The sequence below is a fragment of the Pristiophorus japonicus genome, chromosome 1 (genome assembly GCF_044704955.1).
Source record: "Pristiophorus japonicus isolate sPriJap1 chromosome 1, sPriJap1.hap1, whole genome shotgun sequence".
NCBI classification, from domain to species: domain Eukaryota; kingdom Metazoa; phylum Chordata; class Chondrichthyes; family Pristiophoridae; genus Pristiophorus; species Pristiophorus japonicus.
The window spans coordinates 318,590,211-318,613,587 of record NC_091977.1 but is presented as its reverse complement, the minus strand read 5'-3'; the positions used below and the strand labels follow the sequence as shown (position 1 = coordinate 318,613,587).

At 42.0% G+C, this 23,377-nt stretch overlaps 1 protein-coding gene across 1 annotated transcript; it reads left to right on the top strand.

Annotated features, from left to right (window-relative positions):
• Positions 1-233: 233 nt before the first annotated feature.
• Positions 234-21,668, top strand: galr1a (galanin receptor 1a). The gene is made up of 4 exons (XM_070873664.1): positions 234-253; positions 3,322-3,988; positions 8,681-8,746; positions 21,351-21,668. The coding sequence occupies exons 2-4, from the start codon at positions 3,335-3,337 to the stop codon at positions 21,666-21,668; spliced, it is 1,038 nt and encodes a 345-aa protein (XP_070729765.1). The 5' UTR covers positions 234-253; positions 3,322-3,334.
• The last annotated feature ends 1,709 nt before the right edge of the window (positions 21,669-23,377 follow it).

Here is a 23,377-nt window from a genome sequence, read left to right as displayed (position 1 = left end):
ATCCCGTGGCCAAATGGACTCAGCTTCCCTTGCAGCTCGAAGGCCGCTTGCTGGGTCTTCGGCTGTCGTCGAGCCACTGACGCTGCCCCTGTCTCCTACATGGAAGGAAGGCCTGCCTGAAGCACCGCAGCTCGAAGGCTGCTTGCTGCCGTTGTTGTTGGGCTGCCCTCGAGTCACTGACGCCGCCCCTGTCACCTACATGGAAGGCCTGCCTGAAGCACCACAGTTCGAAGGCTGCTGCTGCTTCACACAGGTAGGAAATTCAACATTTTGTATTTGCTTTGTTTATAATTTTTTATTGAGGATGGCTCTTTATTTGTATAAGCGAGACTGTTGAATGCTTGTAGAATTTAATTACTTCCCTTCCCTCCCCTTCCCCCCCTCCCCCCCACTCATTCCCTACACCTGATTTGTAGCCTACGCCTGATTTCTAAAGTGTAGGCAAGGTTTTTCTGAGCGTACAAAAATCTACACGTACTCCATTCTAAGTTAGTTTGGAGTAAGTTTTCACTGCCTAAACTTTCAAAACAGGCGTAAGTGGCCGGACATGCCCCCTTTTGAAAAAAAAATCTGTTCCAAAATTAAACTGTTCTAACTGACTAGAACTGGAGCAAACTAAATGCCGAGAATTGCAATTTCTAAGATACTCCATTCTAAACCAGTTGCTCCAAAAAAATAGGAGCAACTCAGGCCGAAACTTGACCCCTAAGTTCCTGCCGGGCGGAACCTCGATGGCAGATGGGCGGTACCGGAGGAGTCGCCTAGAAAACGACCATTTCCGGCGGGACCTCGGCAGCTGCTGGCAGCGATGAAAGTTGGCCCCATAGTAAATGGAATCTGTACTAATAGATCTCACTGGGGCTGGTGCTAGCCCAGCGTGGTTTCCCTTTTTAGGCTACAATTCCAAATGCTATTCAAACTATTTTCAGTTTTGTTAAGATCCTCCTATCAGGCTCCAATCACAATTATATTAAGAATCATTCAGCTGTACCTCAATGCTGTTTCTTTTTTGTTCAATAGTACTACTGTTGTACAATTGGTACAGTTTTGCATTCTTTCAGTTCATTTCTTGAAAGGTATGAACACCTGTATTTCCATGTTATTTTGTTTCTCCATTTCTTGTCCTTTGGTCATGCACCATTACCAGTCTTGAAGGTCAATGAACAATCTAATTTTATTGATGCACATCCATTAGGCACACGGCCTATCATCACTATACTCTTGGGGGATGGAGAAAATAAACAGGGTCGCAGGGGTCAAGTAGGCATGCCTGTCAATGGGAATTTAGAATACACCATCAAATCTGATACTTGAGTCAGTTAGGTTCCTATTCCAAGGTAGTGTTAATAATTGACCAGCCAACATGTCTCATTGAGAGGAACTAGAGAAGGAGACCACGGATTGGGGGGCTAGAATTCTTCCCACTGGATCCAGATTGCTCTGCGAGCTAATACTATAAAGAGTAGGATAGTTCAAATTAAACAGAGCTGTGAGAAGTTGACCTGTGTCCTGCTTCAGCCAGTTAAACTCCAAAGGTTATCGCACATACATGACGAGAGGCTATAAGTCTTGGCTGAAATTCTCTGACAGTTCGACAGGGAGTGTGTATGTCCTCTATAACAGCCAAATAGAAATTCTAATTGTGGATTCTGCAGTTATTTGAGACTTTCAAGCATTTGCGATGTGTGAAACATCAGCCAGACAAAAATAAAGAAAAGTGCACAAAGCAGCTCGTCAATAGCTTTCCTGATACTTTGTTGTTGCACAGGAAGAGACCAGGGGTTTTGAGTGGGGAGGGGAGGGGCAGATATAGTATGGATCACAGGCAAAGTTCCTTTAGTTGCTTCAACTCAACCCCAGAAGAGCATTCTCTGGTCCATCAATTTCAATGTTTCTACTTCCCATGCAGTTTATATCATTTAGATATGTGTTTTCTTACAATAGAAAACGTTTACCCATAACTTTTTTCATGAAAGACGTGCTTCATGGAACTTAGAGGTCTTTTCTTTCCTGAAATAAGGTGCCTGCCTTGGCTTTGTGCGTAGCACTCTCGCCTCTGAGTCAGAAGACTGTGGCCACGAGACTTGAGCACATAATCCAAGCTGACATTCCAGTGCAGTATTGAACGAGTTGGAGGTTACGATTTTTGGATGAGTTGTTGAACCAAAGACCTATCTGCCCTCTCGGGTGGACATAAAAGATCCCATGGCACTTTTCAAACAAGAGCAGGGAAGTTCTCCCCGGTTTCCTGGCCGATATTTATCACTCAACCAACCTTAGCAAAACAAAATATCTGGTAATTTATGTCATTGCTGCTTGTGCGCAAATTGGCTGCTGTGATTCCAAACATTGTTTCAGTGACTACACTTCAAAAGTACTTTGGCATGCCCCGAGGTCATGAAAGGCATGAATAAATGCAAGTTCTTTATTTGAAAATACCTGGATATGCCATTTTGTCCTCATAATGCATTCCATTTCTCACATAGAACTCCTCATTGCTATGGTGTAGACATATTTATGTCAGTTCCCTAAATATTATTTACAATGAAGCCGGTCTTGTAAAATTTACCTAGTGATGACTTCGATTTGAAAAATGTTAAAAAAAATTCTATTGGACCTCATCTTGTCAAACTGTAAATGATATTCCAATTAAGGAATTAATCCCCTCCCCGTTATAATCTCAGCGTTCAATTATCTTTCACAAGAGGACCGACTTGCATCCCAATTGGCCGCTGCTGGTAGGAGCGCTTTTTGACTGCTGCGGAGGCTGAGAGATGGTTGGGAGCAACGAGAGGAGACTGAGGGAGATGATCAGCGTTCAGTGAAAGACCAGCGGTTGCTTCGCCGCGCGGACACCGCGTTGAAAGGGAAAGTGCAAAGAAAAACCACTTGGCTCGGCGGCTGCCAAACACAAACCCAAGACAGAACCGTGCAAGTCTGGAGAGAGAGAGAAAAAAATCAGAGAGAGTGTAATATATATGTATAATTAAAAAAAAACATAATTGAAAGTAAGTAAGGAAGAGGAACGAATCACAACGGAGTCCATGCAAATATACACACAAGGCGTTGAATATCATTCTGCAGTTAGCGAGTGAGTTTGATGTGAAGAGGCAACACGGCAAGTCAAGAGAAAGGGGAAACACTTAAGTTTGCCTGGAAATGGGATGTGATGCACAGTTAAAGGGGTTACACAGGATTTGAAGAGTTTACTTACCAACTAAGCCATTAAATCGCAGTAACTTAGAGCAGCCTTAAACGAGAAAACAACGTTGCAACTCCTTAATTTTCATGTAATAATAACAATGTGTTTACTTGTTGCAGTTTATTGATCAGTATGGACCAGAACCAAAGCAATATGGAGACCAATGACACCGTTGGAGGAACCATGGCAGCAGAAGAGGGGCATCAGATCAGCATGGATAGCTTCATCGTCCTCTTCGTCTTCAGCCTGATCTTCTTTCTTGGGGTCCTGGGCAACTCCCTTGTCATCACGGTGCTGGCCCGAAGCAAGTCAGGCAAACCCCGCAGCACCACCAACATCTTCATCCTCAACCTGAGCATCGCCGACCTCTCCTACCTGCTCTTCTGCATCCCTTTCCAGTCCACCTACTACGTCCTGCCCAGGTGGATCTTCGGCAGCTTCATCTGCAAGTTCGTGCACTACTTCTTCACCGTGTTGATGCTGGTCAGCAGCTTCACCCTGTCGGCCATGGCCGTGGATCGTTACATCGCCATCGTCCACTCCAGGAAGTCCTCCTGCATTCGGGTCTCCAGGAACGCGGCGATAGGCGTGATCTTCATCTGGCTCCTCTCCTTCGCCGTGGCGTCGCCGATGGCTTACTACCACATGCTGGTCCACAAGAAGGACCAAGGCCCCTTCTGCTGGGAGAACTGGAGTGTCCTCGGTCACAGGCAAATCTACAAAGTGGCCACTTTTGTGGTTGGATATCTGCTGCCTTTGATTCTGATCTGCTACTGTTACGCTAAGGTAAGGCATGCGGTTTGTGTTTGGCGCTGGTTTGTTAACAACAGCAAAAAGTATTTATCCCCTTCCAATCTGCAAGATCCCATCGCACCAATGTAGGACTTTGAGTGCCAGTGAGACTGTCGGAGATACCGTGATAATTATTTTGGTTTCTTTTCCTGGTAAAACCGTATAATCAAACTGATTTGATCCCATTGGAGACATATTCGTAATTCAAGGAACTTGCATCTTTTCACTTTATCCCCATTCTCAGTTACCATGGTAAAACAGTACAGAAGTCCCACTTATCCCAATGATATTATTTAATGGATAACAGACCAGAACCTTGCAGTGCTGCATCCAGCCGTTCCATCAAGTGAAGCACACGAAACGATTGCTGCTGGTCTCGAAAGAGGTGTCGCTTTGAAGGCACCTTCCACTCTTCGACCGTGTCATCCAAAATCTAGCTAGCTAGTATGACCGTGACTAATAGACAATCCATCTTTGGATCACTTCCTCGCTGTCTTTGAGTTTTTATTTTGTAAATTAAAAAAACACACACATGGCGTCAAATTACTAAGTGGGTGAGCTGAAATAATGAAGTGAAAATCCATTTGTTCGGTCCAACAACAGGTTAAGGAATGTTCCAGTTGAACTTACTTTTAGACCAACTATGTCCTACATTGGAGGAGATGTTATTCCCGTCGAAAAGGAAAATTAAAATTCGGGTCCATATTTACCAAATTGCTTCTTGCATCTTTCCCTCCCAAACCCCGGGTATGACTTGTGTCTCGATCTCTTATGATTACCATTCACTGAATGCATTAGTTCCGTTGTAGTTGGAAAGGCGTGTGTGTGTGCTCGAGCATGAAGGAGGTGATGGCTGGTCAGTGTTTATTTAGCCAGTGAAGAACACACGATGAATTGAGTAATTTGCCTGGTTCGGCATTGTGAGAAGGCATCATTACGCCCATCACAGGCGTGTGGATCAGTCAGATCTTAAGTTACATTTAGGGTTAAGGTTAGGGTTTCAGCTAAGAGCAGGACTAATTAGATGTTATCTAAAAAGGTGTTTCATTGAAAAAAAACTTCATGGATTGACAGTTCTTGGGGGGAAAAAAATCACAAATTAAATTATTCTTTTGAAAATTGTAAGGAATTATAGAAAATGCCTTGGTGCAATGAATTGATCCAGTCTACAGAGATGACAGTCTTTCTGTCTCTCCCCGCCCCCCTTTCTGTGCAAAGGGTCCCAATGGTTTCATGCACCTGATCAGTCTCAATCCAGGTGCAGCGAACAGCTGCCCATATTGCAACGAATTGGGACTTCATTCATAGAATGTCATAAGAATGCTTGGTGTGGAAAATGCAAAAAGTTGACACTGGTGTAGCCAGGATCCTTTTTTGAAATTGAAGTTATGGCTCCTGGTTGAGGAGCTGCAGAGGGAGCTTTACCCGGCCAGGCTATAACTTATCCAGGAGTACTTGATGTTGACCCTAGGCACCAGAAGTTTCCTAAAAATCGAAATATATTTAAATTTCAATGTTTTAAAGATAAATTGCTCACCAGATGGTATAAATTCCTCTGGTCACTCGGTGCAGGGACGCTATAAATCTGTTTATGAAAATGTCCTTGTGTTCATTATTTCTAGTGAAATCACAAATAAGTTCTTTTAGAATGTGCTTCTGATTTCATTCGAAATACTGAAGAGAGGAGATCTTCATGAGCACATGATATTTCATAGAGAGCTACCTGAGGAACTCTTACCCTCCTCTGTTTAAGTTGACTCTACAGTATTGAGGTGACTTGCTGATGACGACCATGATCTACCTCAAGTAAAAAGATTTCCGGTTAGTAAACCTTGAGAAAAACGATAGAGTTGAACAGTTTGTTAGGAATCCCAACGTTTTGTATTTTACTATCTCTCCTGTTTGAGAAATATAAATTGTAGAGCACTGGAGCTTTTAACGTTGTACTAGTACATGAAGAAACTCAGCTGGTTAAGGCAATGGGTAGCTGAGCCATCCAGACCAAGAACCTTCCCGCTTTGATCCCTGGTCTATGCTGAGCTAGCTGATCTCAGTCAGAATAACGTTATGGGGTGGACCTTGACTTTCTGCGACAGCGTGAAGCGGGTGATAGCGAGTTGGCAGCCTGTTATTACATCTCTCTCGGTGACCTCAATGGAAATAAAAACGGGGCGAGATGTTAAACCGGTTGCCGACTCGCTATCACCCGCTTTACACTGTCGCACAAAGCCAAGATCTACCCCTATGAGTGCTGCGATTGGTCTTAGCACCCGAGCTTAGGGAGAGGGAAATCAGCTTGGGGTTCTGCTGCTTATCACTAGCCTCCAACCCTAGCTGGGAGTGCACATGTGGATACCAAATGAAGATGAGATCAGGCTTGACGATGTTACTCCCTCGCTCCTCCCCGCCACAGCCGTATAGCGTAGCTGTGGTTCACTATCTAGAGTCACATGTGAAGCAATGCCACTCAGATAAGATACTTAGTGCCAATGTTACGATACCTCAGCAGGGATCAATGTCTCCAGGCGAGGAGGAGGCAGCAGAAAAGTAGCAGGAAAAGGAGAAAAAATAAATACATGGGTTTAGCTAGAATGCTTTGTTATTTCATTTGTAGACGGAACTAGCTGTATGATTTGATGATGTTGTTGGATAGGGCTTCAAGAGAGTGTGGATAGTGAAAGGAATGTGCAACAATTTATTTTTCTGCTTGAATGAGGTAGCTGTTCTTACTGTAATCAGCCTTTTATCACATTCAAGAAAAAATATAAATCTCATGTTTTCTACAGCGCTATCCCATTGGATTTGGGGCCTATGTGTATGAAATAGGCATTGGACCTGCCCAATGACAGATGAACCATCCTAACTTGAAGTTTGTTTGCAATTTTTATTTTCTGAGTGGGGGAAATTTTAGAATTTAAATTGGCTTCATAGAATAATATAGCCATTTGGCCCATCATGCCTGTGCTGGATCTCTGAAAGAGCTGTCCAATTAGTCCCACTCCCCTGCTCTTTCCTCATTGCCCTGCAAATCTTTACCTTTTAAATAGAGTTCCAATTCCGTTTTGAAAGTTACTATAGAACCTGCTTTCACCATCCTTTCAAGCAATGCACTCCAGATCATAAAAACTCCCTGTGTAAAAATATTTCTCCTTATCTTTCCCAGGCATTTTTGACAATTATTTTAAATCTGCGTCCTTTGGTTATCAACACTCCTGCCAGTGGAAACAGTTTCTCCCTATCTACTCTATCAAAAACCCCTCAGAGGAATTGTGGACATATTTTGTTTCAGACCTATATTCTGTTGCTTATCTTGGATCACCATCACCGTAACCAGTAAGATATTGATTCAGGTTCACATTTTAGAATGATTGGCAACCATCAGCTTTCCACACCTCCAAATAAATGGACAGAAGATTTTCATTTAAATGCCAATTACTGCATTAGCATACGCTCCCTACCTCATAAATGTACATCCATTGTTAAACCGTGCTTGTAACAATAATTTATTTGTACCTTGGTTAATTAAACTCCCCAGGTCCATCTGCACACCATGTGCTAAAATGGTTTCAGATTTCTAGCTAACGCCATTTCATTGAATTGCTTTGAAAAGCACACAAATCTATAATTTCTTTATCGGAACTCACCACTTTATGCTCAGAATCATAAACCTCTGTGTAAGCTAGGAGAGAGCAGCTTGCAAATGACTGAGAACAGTATCCACAATATTAATCTTGGTACATAGTAGGATTTGCATGAAATATATTAATTTTTCTTTAATGCATCATTTAATTATTTTTTTCTATGTCATGATGTAACAAAATATATAACATTTTTTCCCCCCAAAAAGCAGAATATTTATTGCAATATTCTCATTATACATTACACCACAATCTTTGGGCACTTGTAAATCCACTGATCCCTGTGGCTATTTTATCTGAAAATGGTGATCATCACATTTTTATTGTTAACATCTTCATTAGTATTTTTGGTTAAATACTTGCATAAGATAGATACAAACACAGATCTCACACTGTATTCACCAATCAATAGTGCTGATGGTTCCTGTTCTATGTGCAGCATTCAGAATGGTGGCTTTGTTCGGTTTTGGAAATGTACCAAATGTAATTTTTTTAAGCCCATTTTCTACCAATTGTTGATCCAATTCCTGTTCCACTTGTCATACAGTTTAAACGTTAAAAATAATTACCAAGATTTTTAATGCAAATTTTCAAATTCAGCTAAACAAAGGCGGATGCTGGAAATCTGAAATAAAAATAGTTTCTAAGCAAGTACCAAGCCAGGGGAAGGGGTGGAGAGGAAAGAAAAATGAGGGAGGTCTGTGATAGGATGGAGGGCAGGAATGATTGAATGACAAAAGGGATGATGGTATGAGGCAAAATGTTGGTGGGAATGGGACAAGACCTTCCCTTGGCTTTGTACTTGCTTAAAACTGTTAAATCTCTAAGATCTTCCAGTTTTGATGAAAGATCATCAACCTGAAACATCAGCTTTGTTCCTCTTTCCACTGATGCTGCTTGACCTGCTGAGCATTTCCAGCATTTTCTGTTTCTATTGCAAATGTATTTGTCTTTTTGTGTTTTTGTGGAAAAAAATAAGCAACAAGGAAATGCTTGCTGTGTTTCTAGATTTTTTGTCGATTTATGATAATGCTTGTATTATTTTCAGGTGCTGAAACACTTGCACAAAAAATTACGCAATATGTCGAAGAAGTCAGAAACATCTAAGAAGAAGGTAAGCTGTTACCATGTTAATCTTCTCCAGGCCTCCAATCTCTGCTCTCCTCCAATTCTGGCCTCATGCGCATCCGTGATTTTCATCGCTCCACCACTGGAGTCCGTGCCTTTAGTTACCAATGCCCTTAGCCTCTCTGTTTATCTACCTCTTTCTCCTCCTTTAAGATTTTCCTTAAAACTTACCTGTTTGACCAAGCTTTTTCTCATCTGCCCTAATATCTCCTTACATGGCTCAGTGTCAAATTTTGTCTGATGATGCTCCTGTGACGTTCTATAATGTGCTATATAAATGCAAATTGTTGTTGCTGGAGGATGGTAGTCAGCATATAATTCAAACTATATAAATCGAGGAAGACTTGCTTCCATTCCTGAAGTGAGTAAGACTTATATACATGATGAATAGTTGGTTAAAATGTTTTCAATAATGCAACAATATCCTCAGATACTGTTTTTCTTTGATATATTTTTGATTCATTTAATTAGGGAAAGAGGACTGGGTAGGATTACCATACCTGGCAATTTTTAGAAAAAATATTAAGATGAATGGGACTTAAGACTACTCAAGAAACCTGAGGAAGAGTTGTGATGAAATAGCAGAAGTTTTTTTGTAAGCAAGAATTGTACCAAATGACTAGAGTGTGGTGAATGCTACACCTCTATTCAATAAAGGAAACCAATAACCCATCTAATTATAGCACAGTTAGCCTCATATTACTAGTTGGTAAAACAGCTAGAAACCATAAATAGTCATAATAGTGGTAAACACTGAGAAAATTATTGGTTAGTCAAGAACATTCATAGGAACATAAGAAGTAATACAGGAACAAGAGTAGGCCATTCAACCCTCATGGCTGATCTGTATCTTAACTCTACCCACCTTGGTTTCATAACTCTTTGATACATTTGCCTAACAAAAATCTCTGCATCTCAATTTTGAAATTTTAAATTGACCCCCGGCCTCAACAGCTTTTTGAGAGAGAGAGTGTTCTAGATTTCCAGTACCCTTTGTGTGAAGAAGTGCTTCCTGACATCACCCCTCAAAGGTCTAGCTTTTACTTTAAGATTATGCCCTCTTTTTCTGGACTCTCCCTATCTACCCTATCAAATCATCTTAAAAACCTCAATTAGATCACCACTTCATCTTTTATACTCGAGGGAATACAAGCCTAGTCAACATGGATTTAAAAGGGACAGGTCCTGCTTTACTAAACTTTTGATCAAGGGAATTCAAGGACATTACTGATAAGGAGACTATAAGTTCAATTTGAGTGGAGGACTGATGTATGTACACTTTCAAAAGATAACTATTGAGAAGATTAATTGCCATGGTCTTTAAACTAAAGTAGTAGCATGGATAAAGGGATAGCTAATAGACTGAAAGCAAAGAGTAAAATATTTCTAGATTGGCGGGACATAGCTCGTGAAATGCCCTAAATGTCTGTGTTGGTGCCTCTCAATTACCATATATTAAATAATCTGCACAGGGGCATGATGCAAGTTATATCAGAAGTAGCTGATGATACTAAGTCAAGGGGGATGGCAAGCTATAAGGAAAAATGCTTGAGGCTACAAGGGTTAGAGACAGGTCAGGGTAGCGCACAGATATGGGGCAAAAGCAGTTCAATGTAAATAAATGTGAAGTCGTATATTTTTGGAATAAGAAAAGAGAAAGGAACTATACCCTAAAAGTGGGATTGCTGGTGGAAATAAAGCCATAAAGACGGTTTTATCTATGGGGCATTGTATACAGAAACAAAGATTGGTAAATCTGTAGAAGACATTGGTTAGACCACAGTCAACAGAGGTGTGCAGTATTGGGCATTATCATAGAAAAGATATTGGAATCATGGAAAAGATACAGTATAGCTTTACTAGGATGGCATTGATGAACTTTATGGGACGATTACAAATTAGGACTGTATTCACTGGAGCAGTCAAGGTTAATGAGGTTTCAATAGAAGTGTTCAAAATAATGATAGAATTTGAGAGAATTAATTGTTTATTTTCACTGGTCGGTGAATCAGTAATCAGGGAGCATGAGCTCAGGATTAGTAATGAAATAAACAAGGAGATTAGATAGATATTTTCATGCAAATGGTAATTAGGCCATAGAACATTTTACACAAGTGGATGTTGAAGATGAGACAGTCATAATGTTTAAGAGGGAATTAAATACACACTTGAAAAAAGAACTTTCATTTACATAGTGCCCTACCATATCCTCAGGGCATCCACTTCATAACCACTGGATTACTTTTAAAACTCGTCACAATTATGTAGGAAATTGTAATGCGCAGTTTGCAAATGAGGCCCCACAGATAGCAAGTGAATGAATGAGCAACTCATTTATATTTTGGTGGTGTTGGTTGAGGGAGGAATGTTGATTGGGAAATCAGGAGAACACATTGCTATTTTTCAAATAGTATTATGGAATGTATTAACATCCACCTGGACAGGCAGTTAGGTTTAATATCTATCTGAAAGTCAGCACCTCCAACAAAACAGTATTTCCTTAGTCCTGTGCTCAAATGTTACCAAAAAAAGCTCGACTTCATGGGTCACTTGGGAGAGCAGTTACAGCGCGAGCCTGGACCTGTGGGTGAATGAAAAAAAGCTAGCCACTGCAGCAACAGAATCAACAACGGTCTCAAGAGGGCAATGAAACCAAAGTAGGCGACAAAATTAGACGTCATCAGAATCCAGGTAGTTGATTGGTGGCATATGTTGGAGCATGGTGGAGCCCAGTGGAGGGCTCAGGAGCCAGGAGCAGGAGCGGGAGAAGTGGAAGTTGGAAGTGGCGTGAAGCAGAGGTCTGAAGCGACGAGGAGCGGAGGGCGGAAGCGGCAAGGAGCGGAAATTGGAAGCGGTGAGGAGCGGAGATTGAAAGCGGAGTGGAGCAGAGGTCGGAAGCAGCGAGGATCGGAGGTCGGAAGCGGCGAGAAGCAGAGGGCGGAAGCAGCGAGGAGCGGAAGTCGGGACTGACGAGGAGTGGAGGTCAGGACCGGCGAGGTTCAGAGTCGGGACAAGCGAGGTCCGGAGGTCAGGACCGGCGAGGTCCGGAGGTCGGAAGCGGAGAGGAGAGGACGGATGAGGCATGGAGGAGCGGAGAGGTTGGAGCCAAGAGGTGGAGCAGCGTAGACCAACAGCGGGGTCAAGACCAAGGGAAGTCGCGGACGGGCCAATAGCGAGGCTGTGAAGTCATGAGACCCACATTGCCTACTATGAATTCCATGTAGAGAGACGGTTCCATGGTGGTCGCAAAACCCGTAGTTATTAGATCTTCTTTCGCATTTGGAGATGTCCTTTCCCACCACACAAAGAGGCACGCTCAACATGTGAATTCTGGCCATCCGAAACAGTTGATCTTCAGCAATTGGCTTGGTTTCTGAAATAATTACAGTGTGTGACACATACTCAGACTTTCAAATGCAGCAGTGTTGCATTATCTACTTTATAAATGAAAACAATTGCCTTCAAATCCTTTCCCAGCTTATACCAGGGCCAGAATTTTCTGCAAGAATAATGGTGAGATTAATGCCATTTGCTGTTATTAATGTGTAAATCGTCCAGCAAGTTGTGGCGAAGAAGAGATACAGCATGAAGTGTGAATTGCCACAAGTTGCTGGACGATTTGTGCCATCAGTATTATGGAAATTGCTGGGTTTGCGCCATATATACGAATTAAAGTTTGTGATATTTCACGATGTAAGGAATCTTTTAATGACGAGATTTATAGTCCTGCAATGCCATGCAACCACTCCGGTCCAAAAGGGTAACAATTGAACCAGTGGAGTCCCATTCCTGCGGGCAATAAATTGTTCCTTGAGGTTTTTTAAATTTTAAATTTTTTTATTTAATTTTTTTTTCTTATTTTTCCTTTCTGTCCCTTCTCTCTCTCTCTCTCTCTCTCTCTCTCTGTCTCTCGCTCTCAACAATCTTTCTTTCCTTCTCTTTATTTCTCTTTCAGTATCCAATTTGACTCTAATCTGTGTCAGCCGTGGCTCAGTGGGTAGCGCACTTGTCTCTGAGTCAGAAGGTTGTGGATTCAAGTCCCACTCCAAGGACTTGAGCACATAAATCTAGGTTGACTCTCAGTGCAGTGATGAGGGAGTGCTGCACTGTCGGAGGTGCCATGTTTTGGATGAGACTTTAAACCGAGGCCCGTCTACTCTCTCAGGTGGATGTAAAACATAGAAACATAGAAAATAGAAGCAATAGTAGGTCACTCGGCCCTTCGAGCCTGCACCACCATTCAATATGATCATGGCTGATCTCTATCTCAACACCATATTCCTGCTTTCTCCCCATAGCCCTTGATGCCTTTTGTGTCTAGAAATCTATCTATCTCCTTCTTAAATATATTCAGTGACCTGACTTCCACAGCCTTCTGTTGTAGAGAATTACACAGGTTCACCATTCTTTGAGTGAAGAAATTTCTCCTCATCTCAGTCCTAAATTTCCTACCCCATTCCCAGCCAGGGGAAACATCCTCCCCGCAGTCTGTCCAACTCTGTCAGAATTTTATACGTTTCAATGAGATCCCCTCTCATTCTTCTAAACTCTAGTGAATACAGGCCTAGTCGACCCAATCTCTCCTCATACAATAGTCCTGCTGTCCCAGGAATCTGTCTGGTAAACCTTCGTTGCATTCCCTCTATGGCAAGTATATCCTTTCTTAGGTAAGGAGACCAAAACTGCACACAATACTCCAGGTGTGGTCTCACCAAAGCCCTGTATAACTGTCATAAGATATCCTTACTCCTGTACTTACCTCTTGCAATGAAGGCCAACATACCATTTGCCTTCCTAACTGCTTGCTGCATCTACTTGTTTGCTTTAAATGACTGATGTATAAGGACACCCAGGTCCCTTTTTACATTGACATTTTCCAAGCTATCACCATTTAAATAATACTTTATCTTTATGTTTTTCCTACCAAAGTGTATAACTTCACATTTATCCACGTTATACTGCATCTGCCATGTGTTTGCCCACTCACTCAACCTATCTAAATCGACTTTCAGCGTCTTTGTATCCTCCTCACAATTCACAATCCCACCTAGTTTTGTGTTGTCTGCAAACTTGGAAATATTACATTTGGTTCTCTCATCCAAATCATTTATATGTATTGTGAATAGCTGGAGCCCAAGCACTGATCCCTGTGGTACCCCACTAGTCACTGCCTGCCACCCCAAAAAAGACCCATTTATTCCTACTCTCCTGTCGGTTAACCAATTTTCAATCCATGCCAGTAACTTACCCCCAATGCTATGTGTTTTAATTTTGCACACTAACCTCTTATGTGGGACTTTATCAAAGGCATTCTGAAAATCCAAATACACTACATTCACTGGTTCTTCCTTATCTATTATATTGGTTACATTCTCAAAAAACTCCAGTAGGTTTGTCAAGCATGATTTTCCTTTAATAAATCCATGTTGACTTTGTCTAATCCCGTTGATATTATCTAAGTGACCCGTTATCACATCCTTTATTATAGACTCTAGCATTTTCCCTATGACTCTCTCCCTCCTTTTTTAAATAGTGGGGTTACATTTCCCACTCTCCAATCTGCAGGAACTGTTCCATAATTTATAGAATTTTGGAAGATGACAACCAATGCATCCACTATTTCCATGGCTACCTCTTTTAGTACTCTGGGATCCAGCTTATCAGGCCCTGGGGATTTATCGGCTTTCAGTCCCATTAGTTTCTCCAGCACTAGTTTCTTACTAATAATCATTTCCTTTAATTCCTGTTGCTCACTAGACCCTTGTTTCCCTAGCACTTCTGGGACGTTATTTGTGTCCTCTTCCATGAAGACAGAACCAAAGTATTTATTTAATTGTTCTGCTATTTCCTTGTTCCGCATTATAAATTCTCCTGTTTCTGTCTGTAAAGGACCTACATTTGTCTTCACTAATCTTTTTCTTTTTACATACTTGTAGAAACTTTTGCAGTCAGTTTTTATGTTCCTTGCAAGTTTACTCTCATACTCTATTTTTCCCCTTTTAATCAATCTCTTGGTCCGTTTTTGCTGAATTCTAAACTGCTCCCAAACCTCAGGCTTGCTACTTTTTCTGGCAACTTTGGATCTAATACTATCCTTAATTTCTTTTGTTAGCCATGGTTGGGCCACTATTCCTTGTGTGTTTTTGTGCCAGAAAGGAATATATAACTGTTGCAATTCATGCATTTGTTCCTTAAATGTTAGCCATTGCCTATCCACCATCATGCCTTTTAATGAATCTTCCCAATCTATCATAGCCAATTCATTCCTCATACCTTCGTAATTTCCTTTGTTTAGATTTAGGACCCTAGTTTCGGGTTGGACTACTTCACTTTCCACCATAATAAAGAATTCAATCATGTTATGGTCGCTCTTCCCTAAAGGACCCCGCACAACAAGACTGTTAATTAACCACTTCTCATTGCACAATACCCAATCTAGGATAGCTTGTTCCCTAGTAGGCTCCTCAACGTACTGGTCTAAAAAATGATCTCGTACAGGAATTCATCTTCCACAGTATTATTACTAATTTGGTTTGGCCAGTCTATATGTAGATTAAAGTCACCTACGATTACTGTAGTACCCTTGTTACATGCATCTCTAATTTCCTGTTTGATGCCGTCCCCTACACTACCACTACTGTTTGGAGGCCTATAAACAACTCCCACCAATGTTTTCTGCCCCTTGGTGCTCCTTAGCTTCATTCACCCAGAGTGATTCTACATCTTGATTTTCTGAGCCAATATGCTTTCTCACTATTGTTCGGATTTCATCCTTTACTAACAACGCCACACCACCCCCTTTTCCTTTTTGCCTGTCCTTCCTAAATATCGAATATCCTTGGATATTCAGTTCCCAACCTTAGTCACCCTGCAACCATGTCTCCGTAATTACAACTGTATCGCATCTGTTTGCATCTATTTGTGCTGTTAATTTGTCTACCTTATTACAGATGCTTCGTGCATTCAGATACAGCGCTTTTAGATTTGTCTTTTTAACATTATTAGATATCTTAACATTATTTTGTACTATAGCCCTATTTGTCTTATTGCTTCTTACCTGGACCCTATTTGTTAGCGCACTCTTTTGTTTGTGTGCTCTGTCCCTTCTTGACATAATCTGGTTATCTTTACCACAATCACTTTCCTGCATTGCTTCCTTTTCTTTTCTCTTTAGCATTCTAGATTTCTCTCCAATGGGACCCTCCTCCCCACCCACCTTATTTAGTTTAAAGCCCTGTCTACCTCCATAGTTATTTGGTTCGCTAGAACTCTGGTCCCAGTATAGTTCAGGTGTAGTCCGTCCCCATGGAACAGCTCTCTCTTTCCCGAGTATTGGTGCCAGTGCCCCACGAATTGAAACCAACTTCTCCCACACCAACCTCTGAGCCACGCATTCATCGCCCTGATTCTATTGACCCTATGCAATTTGCTCGTGGCTCAGGTAATATTTCAGAGATTATTATCTTTGTGGTTCTGCTTTTCAATTTAGTCCCTGGCTGCTCAAAATCTCTCAGCAGAACCTCTTTCTTAGTCCTACCTATGTCATTGGTACCTATGTGTACCACGACAACTGGATCCTCCCCCTCCCACTCCAAGTTCTTCTCCAGCCCGGAGGAGATAGGTTCTCCTCTCTCGCCCACTCCATACCAAATGGAAAGTTGTATATGGGCACAACTTCAAGAGGAATGTCGGCGGCAGTGGGTGCTAAAGCCATCAATTTCAGGCCCACAGACTTCTCCACAGCAATCGACATGATATGGATTAAAAGAAGTACTGAAAAGTAATGTTTCCTTGATTACAAATTACGTTGGTAAGGTATTAATGTGCCAGCTCATGACATTGGAGGTGAAGGCTTTGCTATTTTAAAATGAAAAGGAAATACTCTTGGTAACATAGAAACATAGAAACTCACAGCGCAGAAGAAGGCCATTTCAGCCCATCGTGTCCACGCCGGCTGACAAAGAGCCGTACGGCCTTTGGTCAGCAGCCCTAAAGGCTACACATAAACCTATGAACAATGACGGAAAGGCAAAGAGCACCCAGCCCAACCAGTCCGCCTCACACAACTGCGACACCCCTTATACTGAAACATTCTACACTACACCCCAACCGGAGCCATGTGATCTCCAGAGAGACGCAAAAACCAGATAAAAACCCAGGCCAATTTAGAGACAAAAAATCTGGAAAAATTCCTCTCCGACCCATCCAGGCGATCAAAACTAGTCCAGGACATCACGCTGGCTGTATTCTATTCCCTGCAGTACTTACTATTATATCTGCGCCGTCCAACAAAAGGTCATCCAGTCTAATCTTAATTACTAGCTCTAGGTCCGTAACCCTGAAGGTTACTGCATTTTAAGTGCCCATCCAACCATCTTTTAAAAGTGGTGAGGGTTTCTGCATCCACCACTCTTCCAGGCAACGAGTTCCAGATCCCCACAACCCTCTGCTTAAAGAAGCCCCCTCCCTCAGATTCCTTCTAAACCTTCCACCAACCACCTTAAAACTATGCCCCCTCGTTAAACCCCTCCACCAATGGAAATAGGCCCGTACTATCCACTATGTGCAGGCCCCTAAATATGTTGTACATCTCAATGAGGTCTCCTCTCAACCTCCTCTATTCCAATGAGAACAAACCCAGCCTATCCAATCTGTCCTCATAACTAAGATTCTCCATTCCAGGCAGCATCCTAGTAAATCTCCTCTGCACCCTCTCGAGTGCAATCACGTCCTTCCTATAATATGGCGACCAGCTGTGGCCTAACCAAAGTATTATACAATTTAAGCATAACCTCCCTGCTCTTATATTCTATGCCTCGGCCAATAAAGGCAAGCATTCTGTATGCCTTCTTAACCATCTTATCCACCTGGCCTGCTACTTTCAGGGAAGTACCATGAACGCTTTCAACGAAAAATCAGTTTCACTTTCACCTTTATAATCTATTATTTTAATTAGCAAACATATTGAAGACAAGACAATACCTCGCAAGTGCTAAACAATTTGTGGAACGCTTCACATTCCTGGCAGGAATTTTGCTTTGTCCCTGGTACATGCGGCAATGGTAGATTCATTAGATTCATTATCTGCTTATCTGTAAAATGACGCTTTCAGGAAAATAAATATGCATGCTCACTATTTTTCTTCCTTCTTTCTATTATGGTTTCACAATGAACTCCAGAAAAACATCAAAAGTTTTATTTTACGCATGTTAATGTCGTTTGTTGTGAAAAAATGTATGTTGCATATTTTGGTCACCTGCTTCACAGTGAACCTTCAGGAGGTTGAGAAATATGATCAGAGCCAGACCAATATTGAAGAAGGAGCTGCAAGATAGTCGATGATGCTAGTTCATGTATGGATCGACCTCATAGGGAGGAAAAAAAAGAAAGACTTGCATTGATATAGTCTGTCATGAGCATCGGATGTCCTAAAGTGCTTTACAGTCAATGAAGTACTTTTGAAGTGTAGTCATTGTTGTAATGTAGATAATGCAGCATCCAATTTGCACAAAGCGAGCTCCCACAGACAACAACGTGATAATGACCAGATAATCTGTTTTTTTAGTGATGTTGATAGGGTAGCTATAGAGAAACTTTTTCCGCGAGTGGGGGAGTCTGGGAAAAGTGAACATGACCTTAAAATCTGAGCCAGGTCATTCAGGAGAGAAATTAGGAAAGATGTCTTCTTGCAAAGGGTGGTAGAAGTGTGGAACTCTCTCCCACAAAAAGGAGTTTTGCTAGACAAGGGTATAAAAGTTTATGGAGCCAAGGCAGCTGGATGGAGCTAAGATGCAGATCAGCCACGATCTCATTGAATGACGGATGTTTTGTGATGGAGGAGCGATAAGAGATCGTGGTGGAGGAGCGGTGAGAGATCAGCGGTGAGAGATCGTGGCGGAGGTGCGGCAAATGCAGGTGCAGGGCCCAGAAGAGCCGAGAGCTCAGGGGCTGCACATGCCAGCCCACACTGCGATATGTGAGTACACTAGGTCCGTGCTGCAGAGCAGGTCTCCAATCATCCTGGTTTACCCTTGCCACTGGATAAAGGCCTAGCTCAGTCAAGCCCGTGTAGTGGCTGATGTGCAACGGTCACCACACGTTAAAAAAAATCCATGCACTGGTATCTTCCACCCCTGGAGTTCAGGATTGGAATATCGGGTCCTCCATTGAAACATCTATGAACTCATTCCTTTTGGTGTGGAAGCAAGTCATCCTTGTTCGAGGGACCACCTATGATGATAATGAATGATGGATCGGGCTCGAGGGTCTGAATGGCCTACTCCTGCTCCTATGTTCTGATTTTTGAGCGATCTCCATTTAGGCAGCCATCGTACCCACTAGAAACAAGCAGGCACCTAATTAAAATATGCTAATAAGGGTCAACTGACATCGGCAGGAAACTCCAATACCATAGTCCTGTCAATTAGTGCTGCCACCAACACTACCTCACCCCGCCCACAAACCATGGGCAGTACACATCAGCAGGAGGATTGCAGTGCTATTAAAATAGATCACCTACTCTAATCTAAAACATTACAATGGTTTGGCAGACATTTGGTAGTTTATAATGTTTTTTTTGGTTACGTAAAGTGCTTCTAGAGTCAGTACAATCTTCTGAATTCTTAAGGGACTTTTGACAGTGCATTTTTCCCCCCATGTCCAAAATTTTTATAAGTAATAAAACAAAGTTATTCAAAGAAAATGAAAAAAAAACACGCCATTATTTTTAAAGCTCCAATGGATTTCCTCCTGGTTTGTTGGCAACAATGTGTAGGATATTAATCTTCAATTCCTTGTACTCCAGGTCAATCTTGGAGAGTTGGCAACCCTATCTGTTTGGGGGCAGCAGTGGCAATCGCTGGTGGACAGAATTGCTGGGCTCCCTTGTCCCAGGTATTCTGGGCCTCTCATCTCCATGAATGACCAGTGTTATGCAGCTTCTGGGGAGATCCACGTGAATCTCCAGCATGCTGATATTGCATCACGGCAGAAGAATGTGGTTAGAATGTGGAACTCAGTACCACAGAGAGTCATTGAGGCGACTAGCATAGATGCATTTAAGGGGAAACTAGATAAGCATATGAGGGAGAAAGGAATAGAAGTGTATGTTGAAGATGGGGTTAGATGAAAAGGGGTAGAAGGAGGCTCATGTGGAGCATAAACACAGGCATAGACTGGTTGGGCCAAATGGCTTGTTTCTGTGCTGTAGGCTCGATGTAATCCTACATTTCCCTCAGTCCTGGGAGGAGTGGGGGGTGTTCTGATAACTTGTAATTTGAAACAGCCTTATTTAGAAGGGTTAAAAGATGATTCTTAATATAGGGTCTTGACCATTTAAGCTGTGACAACAATTGCTCCTTGTGGTGCTGAATGCAGGATACAATATAAGTGAGATAAAAATATCTTGATCTTGGGAATATTGTAGAATAAAACCCTGCCATGGCCTTTATCTTTGAATATTTGTCTAAAAATGTCCCTCATGTTATAAATATAAATAATAAAAAAAAGTACTAAGCTTGTGTTGAAACATACCATTTCTGACAGTTGAAAGCTGAAATGTGACATTTTGTCATTTATCCTCGGCTTCCAGTAGGCTCTCCTCTGCTCTTCTGTTAAATGCTATCAGTGGGAAATGCTGACATGGGAAATAGCCCTTGTATGGCACAATTTGCATGTTTTTCCCTCTACAAATATGTTTTTCAATGAAATAAAGATTAGATAACATTTTCCTACATTACAACACTGACCTCAAAGTATTTCATTGACTTGAAGCGCTTTGGGACGTCCTATGATTGTGAAAGACGCAATATAAATGCAAGTTATTTCTTTCTTTGTCATGTATCCTACATGGCTACTGTTGGTACTATCACAAGGTGTGCCAACAGAGGGCACAGCAGTGGGAGACTCGTAGGTTACCTGTAGAGGTGTGCCTGGCCCAGTATAAAAGGCAGGCCACCAGGTGTGATCCTCACTCTGGAGTTAACTAATAATGAACGAAGGTCACTGCAATTCAAGTACAACACATTGCCTCGTGGAGTCATTGCTAGAGCAATGTTCTTTAAATGGGGCAAAATGTTTTGGATGAATAGTTGAGAAGAAGAGTAGAGCCTAGCTTGAGACCATTCCTTTAACCAGTGGAAGAGAGCAGGAAGAGAGAGAACAACAATAACAACTTGCATTTTTACAGCGCTTTTAACGTAGTAAATCGTCCCAAGGCGCTTCATGGGAACGTAATCATACAAGAATTGACACTGAGCCAAAGAAGGAGACATTGGAACAGGTGACGAAAAGCTTGGCCAAAGAGGTCGGTTTTAATGAGCCATGTAAAGGAGGAGGGAAAGGTGGAGAGGTGGAGAGGTTTAGGTAGGGAATTCCAGAACTTGTGGTCAAATTTTGTCTGATAATGCTCCTGTGAAACGTCTTGTGATGTTTTACTAGATTAAAGGCGCTATATAAAGCAAATTGTTGTTATGGACAGCTGAATGCATGGCCGCCAGTGAGGGAGCAAAGGAAGCAGGGGATGCACAAGAGAAAGAATGAAAGGAAGCTCTGATGTCAAGTAACAAAGAAATATTCCTTGTTCTCCCTAGACTGCCCAGACGGTGTTCGTGGTGATTGTCGTTTTCTGCATTTCCTGGTTGCCGAATCATGTGATCAACATGTGGACTGAGTTTGGTACCTTCCCGCTCACTGAAGCCTCCTTTGCCTTCAGGATAGCCGCACACTGCTTGGCTTACAGCAACTCATCCGTCAATCCCATCATTTACGCTTTCCTATCGGAAAATTTCAGGAAGTCCTATCAGCAAGTATTCAAATGTAAAATCTGCAGCACCTCCCCCTTAAACAAATGCAAGGAGTATCGAACGCGAACAGACATTGTGCCATCTACTAGCTCCACCAATGTGTGAGCGGGAAAACTGGATGAGGCGCAGCGAGATGGTAATATTGTAATATTCACCGCGCAAACATTTTATATTATCGCGAACAGGCTATTAGCTTATTAGAGCCAAAGACAGAAGATTTTGCTGGGTAGCAGTGTTAGATATTTAGGAGCAAGCATAATGGGCTGACGCTGTGACAGTGTACAGGAAATGGGCAATAGGGGACAGAATGGGACTACGATTCAGACCAAATGTTGAACTGGGCTATCAAAGGATACCTACAGGAAAAGAAGTGTGTACTTGTTTATTGGGGCTGTCAGCAGAATAGTGGGCATAATGAAACAATCTGCTGCGGTCAGCATTTGGCATTACATAGAATTCCAAAGCAAAGGAAAGGGCACATTGTAGTATTTAGCACAGAAACCACAACATGTTCAATATTCATTCTCGTGTATGCCCTTAGACTGAAATGTTAACTTGCGATTACCTGAGTAGCTGTGCTGTATGTGTGAAAAGAAAAGTTTTCAGTATTGCCCGCCAATTGCTTTCAAGCTCCTGCATCTTAGTGATACACGCTGATGTCTCAAAATAGAGGCTGTTCGCAGCCTAATCAGGTGTAAATATTCCGATTGTGTTTCCTTCACCCTTTTGATGTCTTTCAGTCCCGGCTCTGTGACGAATTATCCGATCCCATGGCTCTGCAGATATCACTCTTAAGCTCGATGATGAGAGATGTAGGTGAATGGCCTACAGGGGCAGGCTCGGGCAACGCTTCCTAATTTCTACTCAGTGACAATACAACTGAGCTCAGAATTTGGTACAAGTTGTTGGCATGAATGCGAATCCTGGAAAAAATGCAATGGATCGCCAGTGCGCAGCATAATAAAACAAAATAATGATTATAATCATAGAAGTCTTTCTTTTATAGAATCATACAGCACAGCAAGCTGCCATTCGGCCCATCATTCTGTGCTGTCTCTTGGAAAGAGCTGTCCAGGTAGTCCCACTCCCCTCTGTCCCCATAGCCCTGCAAATTTTTCCAATTCAAGTATTTTTCCTTCCCAATTACATATCCAATAGTATTTCAGGACCATTATCACTCCAATTAAATAAGTGATTTTTCTTTTTAGTAGAATTTTTTTCTCTTTGCATATTTGCTCCACTGTTTTTTTTTCTCTTCTGCTCCTCAGCTGAATACTTCAATTCTATGCTGGAGTAATATTCCGCTTTCACTGGTTGTCCTCTATCGCACTCAATCGACCATTGTTCAATGTGTAAGCTTGAACAATGATTGTTTTACTGAGCTATTTGATGAGGGAGTGGGGATTATCAGCTGGGCCTAAAACCCTGTCTCTTTTGTTGACCATGTGCACACTTGCAGCAGGGGACGCCACAATCAGAAGTGAGATCCACGGCCCAGCTCGGAGCAGCTAGCTATAACGCAGCTCAGAGATTGAACATGGCACCTTCTTGCTATGTGTTGCTACTCACTGGAAAATCTCACTGAACCACCAAGGGAGGTAGAAGTGACTTTTAAATTGTTCAGTTGCACCTGAAGGCTAAAGCTTAGGGCATTGCGTCATGTATATTTATATGGATATGGCAGCATAGTGATTGTTACTGGGCTAGTAATCCAGACGCCTGGACTAATGATCTTGAGACATGAGTTCAAATCCCACCACGGCAACTGGGGAATTTAAATTCAATAAAAAGCTAGTATCAGTAATGAATCAGTT